The following is a 16,382-nucleotide window of genomic DNA, read 5'->3' on the forward strand; positions in this document are numbered from 1 at the left end:
AACTAATGTCGTATTCATTATATTTACCATACACATTATTATATTCATTATATTCATCATATTCGCTATTCATTATTCATTACTTATTATATATTCAATTTGAGTTATTTTGCTCGATGTAGAAAATTTATGAATAATATTTATGATGCAGCGATCTAATATTAAAGATTGAATCTAAACAGTGTTCAATTTACGTATCATGATTTCTAAAGCACACTTTATGCAACTTTCTAAACTATTTCGGCGAAGGTATATTCTAGTGCTTCGAAAGTATTGGTCGACCATTCTGCGTTTTATAATCGAGCAATTTTTCAAGCAAAAAGATAATCACCAAAGTACAAAGCATCCGAAAGACGTGTTCCCAAATTACTAAAGGCGAGAAAGAAGTGAAATTTTTATGGATATACTGCCACGTAAGCATAAAGAACGAAAACAAGGCAGACCAAGCAGCAAAAACCACGATAACGTGCAATATCCAGGACGAATGTAAAATAATTTCATGACTGCGCCTCGTGATTACAGAAGAGAAATCGATAGAACAGCAGAGAATAACTGGGCCCATGGATTATCTTCCTTAGTGTCAACGAAATTATAATGAATAATGTCGGCAAAATAAATTGTTTTGCATAATATGTAGATAAAAAGGAGCATATAAAACATAGAAATACGAACGATTTCTTGAATTCTATGCGAATACTTTCGTGATCCACTATACATATATACGGCAGTGATTGTGTGCTATTTTGTCCATCAGATTGTATTTTTCTTTCTTTGCCTGAAACAACCAGTGGTGTTAAAGAAAAAGAAACTTATTCAAAGCTTCAAAGGGTTTGAGCCTGTGGTTGTTCACGGGGTTCTCAAGCTATCGTTTTGACAATGTATCTACATATTTGGGTGGTCTGGCAGAGTGTTAGCATACGAAGTTATAAACTGGATAGCAGTTAAATTTACTGAACAGACGAGACAGTAATTATAAGTGATCATTACACGTGCAATAATTGGCCTGTGCCTAACTGTATTCTACGTAACGAAAATCTTACAATGAAACGCATCCTCCAAGACTGTGGCCATTTAAAAGAAATAAAAAAAAAATATTTTTTTAATGAAAAACAATATCGATGAAATCATAAACTCACGCGTAAATATTAACAATCTCATTGCAGTTCTCAAAGAAATCAAAATGTGTGGCCAATCGTAGAAATGGAAATACTAAATATATATGTGTCATTATTTTACTATCTGTTTAGTTTCAGCCTCATCAGTTTAGAAATGGGTGCGGTTTACGATTCCTTTCATTCGTTTTTCCGTACTTAGACTTCCTTTACTGTCGCTCCTTAGTTAACTAATTGCTTATTTACGTAACCTGTTCTATTCCAAATGTTTAAGTTTATAATGATGTAAGGCTTTCTACTATATATATTATGTGAAACTATGTAGGTAGGTAGGTAATTTTCCAATCTCTATTTACGCTACGACATAAGTTAATGTAATTGTAATTAAAATTAAATGTAATTAAAAATAATGTAAATAATGTAATTAAAAATAAATGTAATTGTGCCAAGTCGCTCGTGACCTTAGTAGTCGATGCAACTATAAACTGTAAATAAAATAATTTAACCGCGAATAATAATATCGCAGGTAATACAGACTTAATTTCGTTGAACTTTCATAATAGATTTGGTTTTATTTGTATTTCATTAAAAAGTGTTCGATGGAAAATATACGTAGATTTGAATAAAACGAAACATATTTATTTTTATATGATTTTATAGTCCCGATAGCCGTTCGTATAAGCTGAAATTATCCAAAATGGGATAATATTGAAGGCAGAATTCGTTGCAAATTGCATATTACCAAATAAAGTAAAATACCATGTAAAGTTCTGTTGCAAATTAAAGTAAACGTTACAAGTTAGTAATACTTAAATAAAATAAAGAAAAAAGAATAGAAAGAAAACGCTAATAACATTAAAAATTCTCACGACCAATAACAACCTAAGCAAGGCTTTGGAAACTGAGAGTAGCCTATGTGTTCTGTAAATTCCTCTTCAAAAGAGTTTCCGTTTCAACGTTACGCTTAATAGCTTCATTTTGTTCTTTGAAATCGAAGTCCTGGCCTGATAGTCGAATCCAACAGCTCCGTCCTGATAGTCGAATCCAACAGTCCTGTTTGTAACTCTATTCCCAATATCAAGTAAACTTATTTATTAAAAGTACAGATAAATGCAAACTACACGAACGAAATACGATATCGTCACTTTTGAATCGTTTGTTTCGTTCTCCGGAACTCTGTACATCTTCATTGTATCTTTTATGACTATAGTTAGCAATTCGCAAGCTTTGTGTCAATTAAAACCTATGAAGCACATATTTTCATCTATTCGAATTCCTTGGAAATCGCGATGAAATTATGAGAAATACAACAATTGCATAATTTGTAAAATAAGCTGTAATATAATACAAATAATAATTTGTAAAATAATAAAAAATAAGCTGATAAAAATAAGCTTGGTATTTCTTGATACTGCAATCGTATTTAATGATTTATAACCAATGAGCGAATGCTGATGATGATATTGTTAATTCTTAATAAGCTAGCGACGATCCATAGAGGATGTGTACCTTTGACACAACGAGCAGAAAGTTGCTAATAGAATTTAATTTAATTTAATTTGCCACGAACTATATATGTATACTATTTGAAAGATAAATTCCAGTAAATTGCTTTATCCATGCAAACCAATATTACGTAAATTCATACAAATAGAAATATCATTTCACCGAAGATTAAAATTAGTCTGCGATAGCTGCGTTAAATTTTGTTCGATATTTAATTCTCACAGATCATTATGTTAAATTTCGTATAATAAATGTGCTGAATATTGCATTTTTTAGATATCTAAAATTGAATTGTTGAATATCGAAGGCTGTCCATGACATTAATCTATCGCTTGAGGAAACGTAAATTGATGATAATTTCTAGAATTGAATCGATTTAAAAGAACCCAATCTTGAAAGAATCAATCGTTTGGATAGAGGAGAAGAATCGTATGAAAGGTATTTCAGTGAAATTTACGTGATTTTACTCGGAAGGATATTTTTATGCGCCAACCTAATAAATTGCTTCTTTACAAGATTTATGAAACATGCAAAGATTAAAGAGGAAATTCCATAGAAAAGACGTTTTAAATGTGCCATTCTTTTAACACCTTTTTTTCTTCATTATTCTTTACGTTGCTACAGAAACGCATGATACCCTCGGATAGACAAATTTGCCCCATAATTTTCAGCCATTTGAAATTCCAATCGCAACATGTTAAACAATCTATCTATTGTAATGAAGCGGCAATAATATAATAACGTGAACCACTAGTTCGGCTAACAATAAATTTGCTAAACTTACTATGCGAAGTCCTTACAACGGCAACTGTTAGGAACAGTTGAAGTGAGAGTGCTCTGTTCTGTTCTGCAGCGTTCTACAACTGTTGCGGCCAAAGGTTGCGTTGACTTAATGCAAGATTTCTTGTTAACACATCGGATGTTTTAACTTTATCCAATATAGCTATACTATATCCAGTTATGAGAACTGACGTATGTATTTTATCAGATTGAAATTCCGATAAACTGCTTTCTTCGTTCAATATATAATTAAATGTTATTTAATCAAAATTATATAATTAAATTAATATTTATAATTCCTTTAAACAGCACCAAAGAGCTTTTTACTTTCACACATATATACATATAACGCGTATTTAAGGGCAGATTCTCATGCAACAGCAAGAGGAGCAGGTGACTTTTGTGAATTTTCTTTTCACTAATTGCTAGTTATGTGAGGCGAAACTTTTTTGGGATATAAATTGATAGCGTTGAAGTACAATTGTAATTTTTTTATTTGAATTCTTCTTATTGTTTATCGTATATTATACGAATCTTGCGACCAAATTTGACAATATAATATAACCATTGTTAGCGCGCAGTCGTCGAAATGCAAAAGTTACGAAATTTTCTTAAGGTCAAACGGTTTACGCTGGGATTGAATCTATTTTCGAAAGAAAAATATCTTTGAATGAAGAATTGGAGAATTTTAACGTTTAGAAGACAAATTTACTTTTCTCGCCAGATAAACTGGATTTACATTGTTCGAAAAAATGTTACAAATAAATAATCGAATAGAAATTTGATGTGCAATCCCTAGAGAAATTCGTAGTAAAGTGAACGAGTCTAAAATTGGATTAATCAATTATGGAACGCGCCAATTCAGAAAGTTAATAAACGATAAGAAGAATTGGGATTAAAAAATTACAATTCAAGAATTATTCAAAATTATTCCTACTTCAAGGCCACATATTTACATCCTGAAAACGTCTAATCTCATATAACTAATAGCCAGAGTAAAAAAATTCATAAAGATCACTTGCTTTTATTATTGTCACACGAGAATCCCCCTTAATCAATGATGTGTGTTTAATTATCTTTTTAACAAATTTTTCTATTATCGTTTATGAACAGATTAAATAAATCATTTATTCTATCGTCCCAAAAATCTTTTTCCTCTCATCAAAGAAATCCATAAATGTATTTTTATATTGTCCAAGCTATTCAATGATTATTCATAACGAAATGTCCAAATATGGAAACAAATAATATTTCAATATCGATAGCACAGTAAATATTATACGTATCTATATATACATATCCTGCTTGATGAAATCTAATTTTATAAGAATCTATCTTGAAATATTTCTTTGATTTCGCTACATACTTCTCGAACGAGGCGATAATAATTTCGTGTTTGAAAGTTTCCAGGTCAAACCGATTTCCTCTCCTTGATAAATCCATTTCTCTTATAATCAGATGTGTAAATCTGTCGAAAATTGACTTATTTATCTTAGTATCTATTTTTGAAATACAGAACAGTTAAGATTACTCTTGCGCCATGCGTTTAACATAAACGATAATTCAAACTTCGGTTGTCGGAGAACGACTGAAAACAAGAATGGTTTCTCTGTTGTTTCAGGCGCCAACAATGTAAACGAACCACCTATCCTCGAACCTGGTGGATACCCTGCGGGCCTGCCGCTTTCAGAATCAACCAAAGTCGGTACGGAAGTGTTCGTCCTTAAGGGCCACGATCCCGAAGGATCGCCAGTGAAATATGGTATACAACTCACGGACCATTTCGTCGTAAATCCACGCACTGGCGTTATCACGTTGGCGAAACCTCTCAATCGCGAGGTAAGTCAAATCCCCTGCTGTTTTCTTTCCCTCTTTGCCTGGATGTTGATATGTTCACAGGATGTTTAATGTGGAACGAAACGAATAAAAATAAATCTAGAACAGGTAGAAACTATAAACCGTGTATAAACCGTTAATTACATACCTGTAATTAAAAGAATATTAGATTACTTGAATTCTTATTGTTTGTAAAAATGCTTTGGCAAGTTTCCCATGAAATTCGAACATTTTTGACAGCATGATGAAGCTTCAAGTTTTCTTTCGCGATGAAAGAATCGAGTATTGTTAGAAAATTTGTATCAAAGTCTGGAGAAAGTTCAAAGTTAGTATAATTGTGAACAATTAAGAAGAGCTGGTATGAATAAACAGAAGATAGTAGTTTTTACTTTGACAAATAGAGAAAACGCTATGCTTTTAATGAATAAAAAATAAGCATTAGTTTTTCTTCGTTTTTATGTTTTAACTTTCAGGAAACAAATGCTTTTACTTTTTCCAGAAGTATGTATGTTATTGACCTTGGTATGATTTGGTATGGTTTGAAATATATGATGCTACATAAAATTGATTTTGTCGTTGCAATTAGATAAACGATATTTTATAAAAATAACTTCGAAAAGATATTTAACCCTGACCTGTTCCTCAATTTTACACACTTTTCTGATAAAAAAATTATATTATTTGGCCATTTAAAGAACAATTTTTCTGAAGCATTTTGACCTGCATCTTTTCTATTCTTTACGACCAATGCGAAATTTTAATAAAACAATTTTCAAGATTAATTATATATCTCCTCATATCATTGGCTTTTTACCATTCTGTCGCATTAGGATGCGAAATTTAAGGATAGATTAAACGAAGACCACAAAAATTTATACCGTTTTGATAAAAGTAATTCGTCGTGTAAATCATTTTCTTCTTCTGATTTACTTTCGCTTATTTTACGACCACATTTTCAACTTCTCAATAAAGTCAAAACAAAAGACAAAAATATTTGCTTGCAAGAAAAAGGTTTTGTTTATTCGTACGCAAGAGAGCATTTACTTTAATCTTTTCTCCGAAAGAAATACTTTTACTTTTAACTTTTACCGAGAAGCTTTTATTTAATTTTTATTTATATCAGAGATTATTTTACTTTACGTACAATGTACATACCACGTTCTGTCTGTTATGTGTCTACCCTTCTCCATAAATTACGACACATTTGCCAATTTGAAACATAATGTTCGATAAAATATTTCTACTATAAAATTTTCAAAAACAAAAAAAAAAAGATATATATATATATTTATAATTAAGAATAATTTCATAAAAATAATTTCGATTTTCATAAGTAACATTTCACGAGTAACATCATTTTGATGTTAGAAAATTGATTTGTGTCTGTTCTAGTTTACTAACAAAATCCTGTGATTTATGGATAATAGCATGATAAAAGATGTTTTTAAAACACATTTTACTTTTCTTTCCAATGAGTTATAATAAATAGTTTTTTCGAATCTCACTGACTGAAAACATTTCAATCTTTAGGAATTAAAATGTACGTTCTGTTTGCAAAAATACAGAGAATATACAAAAGAACTATGTAGCATGAATATAAAATTGTACAGTATAAAGTTATGAGCGCAGATTTTTTTTATACACTTTATCTCGTCGTTATTAATAATACATGCTCGGCTGTCAGCATTTTCCAAACAAAAATTATCAGTTTTAGAGTAAAAAAGCCATTTACATATGTAACATAATCTCGCGTCTTTGTATATGTACAGCGTATATCCTTTTTTCACATTTCACCTGTATTTCTATCCTTCTCATAACGAACAACCACTCAATGCTGCAAATCCACTTCTCTGTTCTCCATTTCCTGAATAATGTTATACAATCAGCTTAATAAAATTTGTTAAATGTAAGTTTAGTAGCTCGTTTTCTAGACGTTCTACTTAAACACCACGTTATTAAAATGAAATGACAGTCTACACGAACTTTAGTAAGGATACTTGCTGCTACGAGTCTTCTAAACAACTCGGTGCATAGGTCGCATATTAATGATGATGAAATAGCTGTGATGTTAGTTCAGCGATAAAGAAAGTTGCGACAAAATAAAGTTACAATTTTCTATGTGCAGTAGTATATAAACTTCGTTCGAATAAAAATAAAGAATGAGATTTTAGTCGTCGCTAACGAATTAATATCCAGTCGAACAAATATTTATCCGAATAAAAATTTCTTCGAATCAGAAATTATCCGCATAACATTTAATCGAACAACTTATTCGGTTAAGAATTTATTCGCATAAAATTATATATTGTGCGTGGATATTTACGTGCTACATCGAGGATGCTAGTGACCGTGAGATATATTTGCAAGCTACATTTCCAAATGTTGTAACATTGGCTTTCACGACTAACTTTTTTCATAACTAATCAGATTGGAAAGTTTATTGCTGCTTGGTAAATTATTCATTTGGTAAATTAATACTAAAAATTGTACCTGATATCTATACAATGTATGATTGTACCAAATTAAATGGCAACGCACGATCTTTCGTATTATTGTTCGAATAAATGTAGAAAATAATTCGTTACGGATAATAAATAATTATTTCACGGATAAAATATTCCACTGATAGGAATTTATTCCGATAATTATCTTATCGATAAATATTTATTCGAAGCAATTCTAATAATATCCAACTCTGATGTATACTACCATACATGAAGTAAAAAGATTATTATGATTTCATATCTGCAATTGATAAATCTTTTATAAAGAATTAGGTTTACAGTTCGATCATGATAGTTAACTATTTTTAGTAATTAGTGCAAGTTACTGTTGTTTTTCATAAGATGATATTTTCTATTTAAAAAGACCGATCAATGTCCATATTTCTGAATTTTCTATCGTTTTACGTTATTTCTTAGTATCGTTAGTAGCTTGTGAATGATTTGCAAGATTTCAGTACAAAAATGTCTGGAATAAAAATTCCCAAATATGATCGGAGTTTTCCACGTCTAAAATACAAGGTATACATCGTAAAAAGACTTAATCACGTAAAAAATACTATCGCGAAGTTTACAACAAAGCGTTGTAGTTGCAACGAAAAGAAGCGTACAGGCGTAAACGAAGCTTGCAAGCGTAACTTTTCAAAGTCAGTCAATGCTATTAAAACAAAATGTAAATGAAATGTTTCTAAAAAATATGATGCACTGCAATATTTTACAAATTTCACGTATCAGAAAATCCAAGTTGATGCTGATGCGACAGTTAACAAACATATATTCTGGCGAAGATATAAAAGAATTCATAATTTTTTACAAACAGAAAAATTTAATAAGTATGTTACTTGTTGAAAAGTATGTTACTTTTACATGAGTTTTCTGAAACGAGCATTTCTCTCTGTTCGTAAACCTGTCTGTGAAAGAGTGGAATTACTTGTCGTAGTCTATCTGCGTGTCAAAACTTGGTTCATCATTAGACGTTTCTATAACAAATTTTCGCGCAGCTACGATGAGATTGGAAATTTAATTTGGGGACGTTCTCCTATAGTAACCTCGATGATATAGCGAGGTCGTAAAATCGGTCAGACGTTGTTAGGAGTGCTATGTTGCTATCCTAATTAACTATGATTTAGAAGCCTTAGACACGTTAATCCCGAGACCAAAAGTTTGCTTGAGGACTGCTTCGTGTCCTCGTTAATAAATTAGGTTTTTATAACTTTATTATATTGGACGTAGGGAGCAATTCTCTTCTTTTATAGTTTGTAGTATAGCGGCAATTTAAAATAGAGATATCAAGGTATTTCGATATGTTTATAATGTCGACGTTTAATCTTTGAAATACGCTGTTGTATATTATTTTGTTTGTCATGCAACTGTGAAGACAGTAATTGAATAATCTGATGAAATGTAATATTCAACAATTGCGTATGTATTGTAGACTAAATTAATAGCCAGAGGGGAGTATTCTAAAATACGTAAATACTAATTTTGGAATACGTACATTTTAAACTAAAATCATATGAAAAGAGAGGAATTGGTAATATAATGTTGAAAAAATCAACGTTTTCAATTAAAAAATTGCCTCTCTGTGAAACACGAAAAAAATTACGTTTTTCTCGTGCGATCTTCCATTCTTAAACGTTTCAAATTCACAGAGACTTGTCAGGTCTATCTTTATAGACTGAAGTGTATAATATATTACTAACTTAAAAATATGAAAAATATTCGAAAATTGAAGGATTTCTTTTATTTTATTTAAACCAACGCTTGTCGAGAAAAAATAAATCAATATGTGTCACTGAAGTTCAGACAATATTTTCATTGTTTAATTTCTCCGAAACGAAGGTGTCAGACCTGGTGATTCCTGCGTCTAAAAAAGCTTACATCTACAAAGCTTTGACTACCCAAATACCGTTCACTTGGTCCAATTCAGTTCCGAATATCGCGAGAGTAAAATGAGCACTGTGCCTTCAACGACTCATTGCCGCCCACGTCGATCTTTTGCTAGATGAATTTCTTCATATGCAAATTTTTATTATTTCGGTATACTAATGTATACTATACCGTATACTATACTATAATGTATACATACTAAATATGTATACTAATCTCTTTGCGGCCGCCTCAATGTCTCGTATAGCTCCTATGTTCCTCATGCGTTAGTAAGTTTGAGATACAGAGCCTTTCCTTTTCGCAGTGTGTCTCAAATCATCTTTCAATAATAAATAATCCATTGAAAAAATAATTGTCTTTTTTCTAAGGACTGGTGAATTTCTTTATATTTTTCTGAAAGATTATAATCTTACGAGTAAAACCTTACAGTGATATTTTTCTAATGTTTCTTTAATACGAAACTGTGTAACTGAAAATTCTCATTTTTTGTAACTTTCTGTCAAATTTTTATTTTTATCGCGACGAATTTTAAACTTTTGCTTAAATCATCACCTGTATAGTAAATTAGGAACTATAACAAGTACCTTCGGAATTTTTTCAGACCTTTTTAAGGTCTAAAACAGTAAGAAATTAGACCGGGGACCAAAACATTCACAATGTTGATTGCGTTAGTGAAAAACATCTTCCAGTGGAGGATTAATTATTGAGAGTAATCCATACGAGAAGATAGATATCGTAGATAAATGCGTGAAGGAAGGCAAACTAATCGTGTTTCCGAATCTATAGAAACAATCGTATTTTCGGTAATATCATCGGAGCATCATATTCAGATACAATGAAGATGGATCGATCTGCTCCAATTATTATGGAAAAGCTATTTCGGAAAATCTAGCTGATAATCGATAATCGAGGTGCATAGATAAATGACGGCAATGAAAACGGGAGTACCGCAATGTTAGTAATTTACGGTATCCAGGCATAATCTCAGCTATTTATACTTGAAAATCATAAATATCGCATGCGATTCGCGGTAGCGTCGATCGATTGATTTCGGACCGAGTTAGAGCTTTATCGAAGTAAAAAGTCAGGAAAACATCGGTCGAATCTTTATCCATTCAGTAAATTATTTACACGCGAACAAACGTCCTCTTCAAATCTTCATAAAAATTTTAATAAAAATTATCGGTGGAAATTATCAGCGCACGAAACTGTTCGATATTTAGGTTCCAGAAACACTTTGGAGGCATTTTGAAATGAGCATTTATTTTTGCTTGTAAATTACGATTAGATATTAATTGACGAACGTAAGATAAAATGGGTGAATTGAATAAATTAAGTTAGTAGATTTAGTAGTAGCTCTTCTATTTACAAAATAAATAAGAATTTCGTAAAACAATTGAGCTATTTGACTAGAAAATAGTTAAGCTTAGAAGCTTAACTTTGGAAGCTAAATAGTTAATATTTGCAAGTATTCAGTAAATTATTTACACGCGAGCAAACGTCTCTTCAAATCTTCATAATAAATTTTAATAAAAATTATCGGTGGAAATTACCAGTGCGCGAAACTGTTCGATATTTAGGTTCCAGAAACACTTTGAAGGCATTTTGAAATGAGCATTTATTTCTGCTCGTAAATTACAGTTAAATATTAATTAACGAACGTAAGATAAAATGGATGAATTGAATAAATTAAGTTAGTAAATTTAGTAGTAGCTCTTATATTTACAAAATAAATAACAATTTCGTAAAACAATTGAGCTATTTGACTAGAAAATAGTTAAGCTTGGCACTTGCAAGTAATTACCATAAATTTATTCTTCAAGGAGCTTTTACAATTTTTGAAAAAGCTCTTCATTTGTACTTTGTATTTCAATAGCGAGGTTGCAAATTACTTGTTCTTTGATACTGTTTATCTGAAACATTATTTAAAGAAATAAAATTTAGTAGCGGAGATATCTTTCTATACTATTTTAATCTTTGCAAATAGAAACTGATTTATTAAATGCAGTCGTATATTACAGACACTGCGGAGGCTTCCTTATTAACAGCAACTCCACTTTCAACCCCTCAAGAAAACAGAAATACGATCCAGTAGTTGATAATAAATGCGATCTCCCTTGTCTTCTTTCTCTTTTCAGATCCTCTCGCAAAGGAACCAAGCTCTGCATTAAATGTGATTGATGTATAATGAAATCTGAGATCTTTGTTATCTCTTACTGTAAAGTTACTCAAATTTTTTTCTTTTTTTTTTTGCATAATATTACACATAGTGTAATTATTAGCACGTTATCATTAATAGCTATAAAGCAGATATGATTTTATATGAATAAGAAAATATATTACGGAGGTTTAAACTTCATGGAAAATAGTGCATTTAACATAAAATATTGCTATATCGTAATATTTCACTTGTTTGCTCTAATATTTTATTATTATTGTTCATTTCAATTTGGACAAGTGAAATGGATTTCACTTACGATCTCTTTCATTTATCTTTCCATACATACCATACCTGGCTTTATTATCGCTTCCTAGTTAATTAATTGCTTATTTGCAATATCCTATCCGATTCTGTTTTTACATTGTTGCATAATAATATACTTTGCCAATCACTATTTCGCTATACAGTAAACTTCTTTCTTAGTTGAAGTTATGTTTCCTTGTGTCTCTGCTAGAAAACTTTGGAAACCGTTAACACACATCTGTCCCTCATTTTCACAATTTATCTGCCCCATGCGTGTCAAATTCACGCAATGGTAAAATATCGATAAAATAAATTAAAATGGTATGAAAGATAATTTTGCTCTTTGTTGTTCACGTGCATACACACTAATTCTCATCAATTCAAAGGTATCGCATTTTATCCGCGCGTCAAAGCCAGGCAGTTTCAGAAAAAACGTTCCATAAATGGTCGAACAATATAATCTTTCACCGGAAAAGTTTGTCAAATCGACGCGTGGGCGAGGGTTAACGTCTGTAAAAAGTCTGTAAATAAATGGTGTATGAAACCGAACCACCGACAATATTCTCTAACATTTATTTTTACATATACATTTCTCTAAAAATGTGATTTAGAACACTGAGAGTTGTTACGAGTGGAATTTTAAAAAATTGGACTCAAAAACTTAAGGGGAATTGGAATGTTCTAAAACAGTGTCTTTTTGTGATTTTTTTAAGAAGGGAAAGGAAGAAATGAAGTTATTGAATTTTGTAGTATGGTTTTATATATATTTAAAGAATACCAAAAAATTTTTTTTAAAGTAAAAACAAAATTATAACAGATTTCTGAGCCTATTTCATGGGCGTCTTGTAGCTGCAGAGCAGAGCATCTACCACGTACTTCTTGACTGAAACAAAAAACCAAAAAAGGATTAAATTATTAACTAAACAACGGCAGAAAAAAGATTAAACGTTGTTTAGTTCACCCAGAAGAAAAATATATAATAATTTAATCCTTTTTTGGTTTTCTGTTTCCGTCAAGAATTAGGAGGTGGATCTTTCCTGCCGATTGAAGACTGCAGCGACAAGACACCCATGAAAAAGGCTTAGAAATCTGTTATAATTTTGTTTTTTACTTAAAAAAATTTTTTTCGTATTCGTTCAATATATATATAACCATATCTCAAAATTCAATAACTTCATTTCTTTCTTTCCCTTTAAAAAAAAAAAATCACAAAGAAGCGCTATTTTAGAACATTCTAATTCAGAACACCCCTTTAATAGGAGAAGGATGGAAAAGCAGGTGGGAGAGAAGGAAGGGATAATGAATGACATATAGTTATAAGAAATAATAAAAGGAAAATTCATTCGTCGTCATTCATCGATCGTCAACGCGTAATGCTTTATTTTCATTATTTATAGCACGACCTAACGCATATACAATGCAATTGGTAATGATTCCTACAAGTTGATGCGTTTTTTTTTTTCTTTTTTAAGTAGAGAAAAAACTAATAATCGCATTAACCATCGCAGCACTCGTCACGAGGAAGAGGAAGACGTAGAATTCTTCCACCAAGCGAAGCTTTAAGTCGTTCGGACAGTCGCGTAATTAAGTTGAAACACGCCGCTCTATCGAACGATATGACTTTGAAGCGTGAAACGACAAAGGGGCGGCAAAGGGCTATCGGAAGCGATCTAATGCAGACGGCTATTACGCACATTCGTGAATTAGCGTGAGCGCGCTCAATGCGGGCGAAATGTCCGTACGCCGGCCTATTTGGCTGAATTAAATCAATGCCGATTGGTCCGCACGGATAGATGGGTCGAAATTGGCCCGCGGTTCCGTTCTGCGAAACGCCGACTCCCCGCGGGATTAATTGCCATGTTTGCGACTTCGTGGAACGGTTTTACGCTTGGAAGAGCTACTAATAACGTCCACTTCATGCACGATCATCCGTTTTCCAGCAGAGCAGTAGGAATATGCTTTGCACCGCTTGGTTTTCCAAGAACCAGAAAAAACTGCTTTCTCGGATTTTACAGTTGAACGCGTTGATAAGCTTGAAGCTTCGTAAATTTAGTTTCCTACGGGCAATACTGTGTCGGAATTGGATAAATATAATGATAAGAAGATAACTGAGAGGAGGGGAACCTGTGAAATATAGTACACCAGAATAAGATATTATGCCATTGTTAGTTCTACGGTCAATTTAGAAAACTTTTACACTAAGAAAACGGAAACCACCAAATATCCAATTGAATGGCACGCGCATAACACAAACGAGGAAAGTTAAATACCTAGGAGTCTACTTTGACACACAACTTACGTGGAAACAACATACTAAATCAGTTATAGACAAAATATGGATAAAAAGAAGACAGATGTACTGGCTAACTAGTCGAAACTCTACACTCAGCATAGAAAATAAACTAAAAATCTGCAAAACGGGAATAAAACTAATTTTTAGCAGTTCTCGAGTTGCTGCTACGCCCGTCCGAAAAGGCCGTCGAGTGCAAAGGATTAAGATTTAAGTTTAAAGAAATTCATATAAACGAGGATATCGCTCTTAACAAATTAAAAGTTGGTAAAAATTGCTAGCAATTAACGAAGAAGGTACATACGGAATACCGTTATGGGGGACAGCAGCAATGAGCCACATAAATAAACTAGAGTCGCTACAATCGAAGATACTGAGAACAATAGTCAACGCCTCATGGCATGTCAGGAACGAGGATATACGCAAAGATTTAAAAATACCAACGGTGAAAGAAGAAATCGGTAGGTACGCAGAAAATACAAGGAAAGAACAGCAACACATACAAACCAGCTGGCTGCTGAAACGAGCAAAATTTTCATAGAAAGAAGACTAATAAGAAAACACCCCACTGACCTCATTAAAGAAATAAAATAGTCAAACTGGAAGATGGTATCCCGCTGGGGGTAGCCATCCACATGTTATTTAGCAATTAAGTTGTAAAAATTTACCAAATGTCCAGCTGGACAAATTGTAAAGTACTAATTAAATAATAAAAGAAAAAAAATTTAGAAAACTCTGTGAACGATTCGTAACCAGTTTCGCTCGTGTTGAAGATTTGTTACGAAACACTTACTCTGTTTAAGTTGTATATTGTAATTACATAAATTGTATTAAAAATAATAGCTACATTAGATTCGTTTTTATAAAACAGTGGTTTGATAAATAAAGTAACAAGTGATTTAAGAAACGTGTGTAGTAATGGCAAAAATATGAACGTTTTTTTAACTGTTTAAATGTATATCATTAAACGAAATAGCTATATTAGGTTCATTTTTATGACATAGCAATTTAATAAGCGAAGTAACAAATAATCTGAGAAACTTCTGTAGTAATGGCAAAAATATAAACATTTGCATATAAACACTAAAACTACCGATAGTTAAGACGAAGCTATTTCTACTAAAACCAATCAAAATGACTTGTCTTTAAAAAATACGTAATAATAGAATATTTTTATATTTGTTGATTTGTTACTTTCTTACAGAAGCAATTCCATGTTATATAGTACATTTTTGGTATTATTAATCCACCTGGGACCATCATCCCTAAACAAGGATTGACAAATTTACAAAATTGTAAAACCAGTTATTTTGATTGGCGTGATATTTCTAGTGTTAACATCTAGCGATCTAGCGATCGATCCGAAATTTTCCTGATATCTGATATCATCACATTGAATGATACGCAGTAAAAATTTTTAAAACATGTGACAAATTGTACAAAACGAGGAAACTGGCTAATTGGGGTTCGATAAACAGATTGTAGGACCTTTTTACACTTTGACAAGTACCAGACATTTTGACTGCTACTGATATAAGTAACCTTGATACAAAATTATTTTCAGTTGGAATACATAGAAAACAAAATAAAATTCATTATATTATTCTTTTAGTTATCGTTGGGAAAGTCATTACATCATCGCGGAAAAAAATATAACATGAAGTAGAAAATTTAAAATAAAATTGTAAAACCAGTCAATTGGACTGATGTGGTAGGTCTAGTGTTAAGCATCGATCAAACAGTATACGTAGTTTGAAATTAGCTATAACTCGGGGATGTATTATTTGAAGCACGTTCCAAGGAAAGTGACACAAGTCACCAATAAGATCAACTAATTGGCACAAGTTAGATCTACGTATCATACGACTACTAACTCGACCTACATACTTACTATGGTCTCTACAAAAGAGCCAGCATAGTAGTACGTACAATTACACAAAAGAGTAATTGTACTCAATTTGTTAGAACGTCTTTAAGGTTTTCTTGTAAACGGCACAAACGTC

General features: G+C 31.8%; 1 protein-coding gene across 1 annotated transcript in view; it reads left to right on the plus strand.

The window, feature by feature from the left end:
* Positions 1 to 16,382, plus strand: part of Cad87a (cadherin 87A) — a 543,288-nt gene that overhangs the window by 448,935 nt on the left and 77,971 nt on the right. The window contains exon 5 of the mRNA XM_072002494.1: positions 5,020 to 5,237. Within this exon, the coding sequence (XP_071858595.1) occupies positions 5,020 to 5,237 (218 nt within the window). The remainder of the gene's footprint in view (positions 1 to 5,019; positions 5,238 to 16,382) is intronic.

The sequence above is a fragment of the Bombus fervidus genome, chromosome 4 (assembly GCF_041682495.2).
Source record: "Bombus fervidus isolate BK054 chromosome 4, iyBomFerv1, whole genome shotgun sequence".
Taxonomy (NCBI): domain Eukaryota; kingdom Metazoa; phylum Arthropoda; class Insecta; order Hymenoptera; family Apidae; genus Bombus; species Bombus fervidus.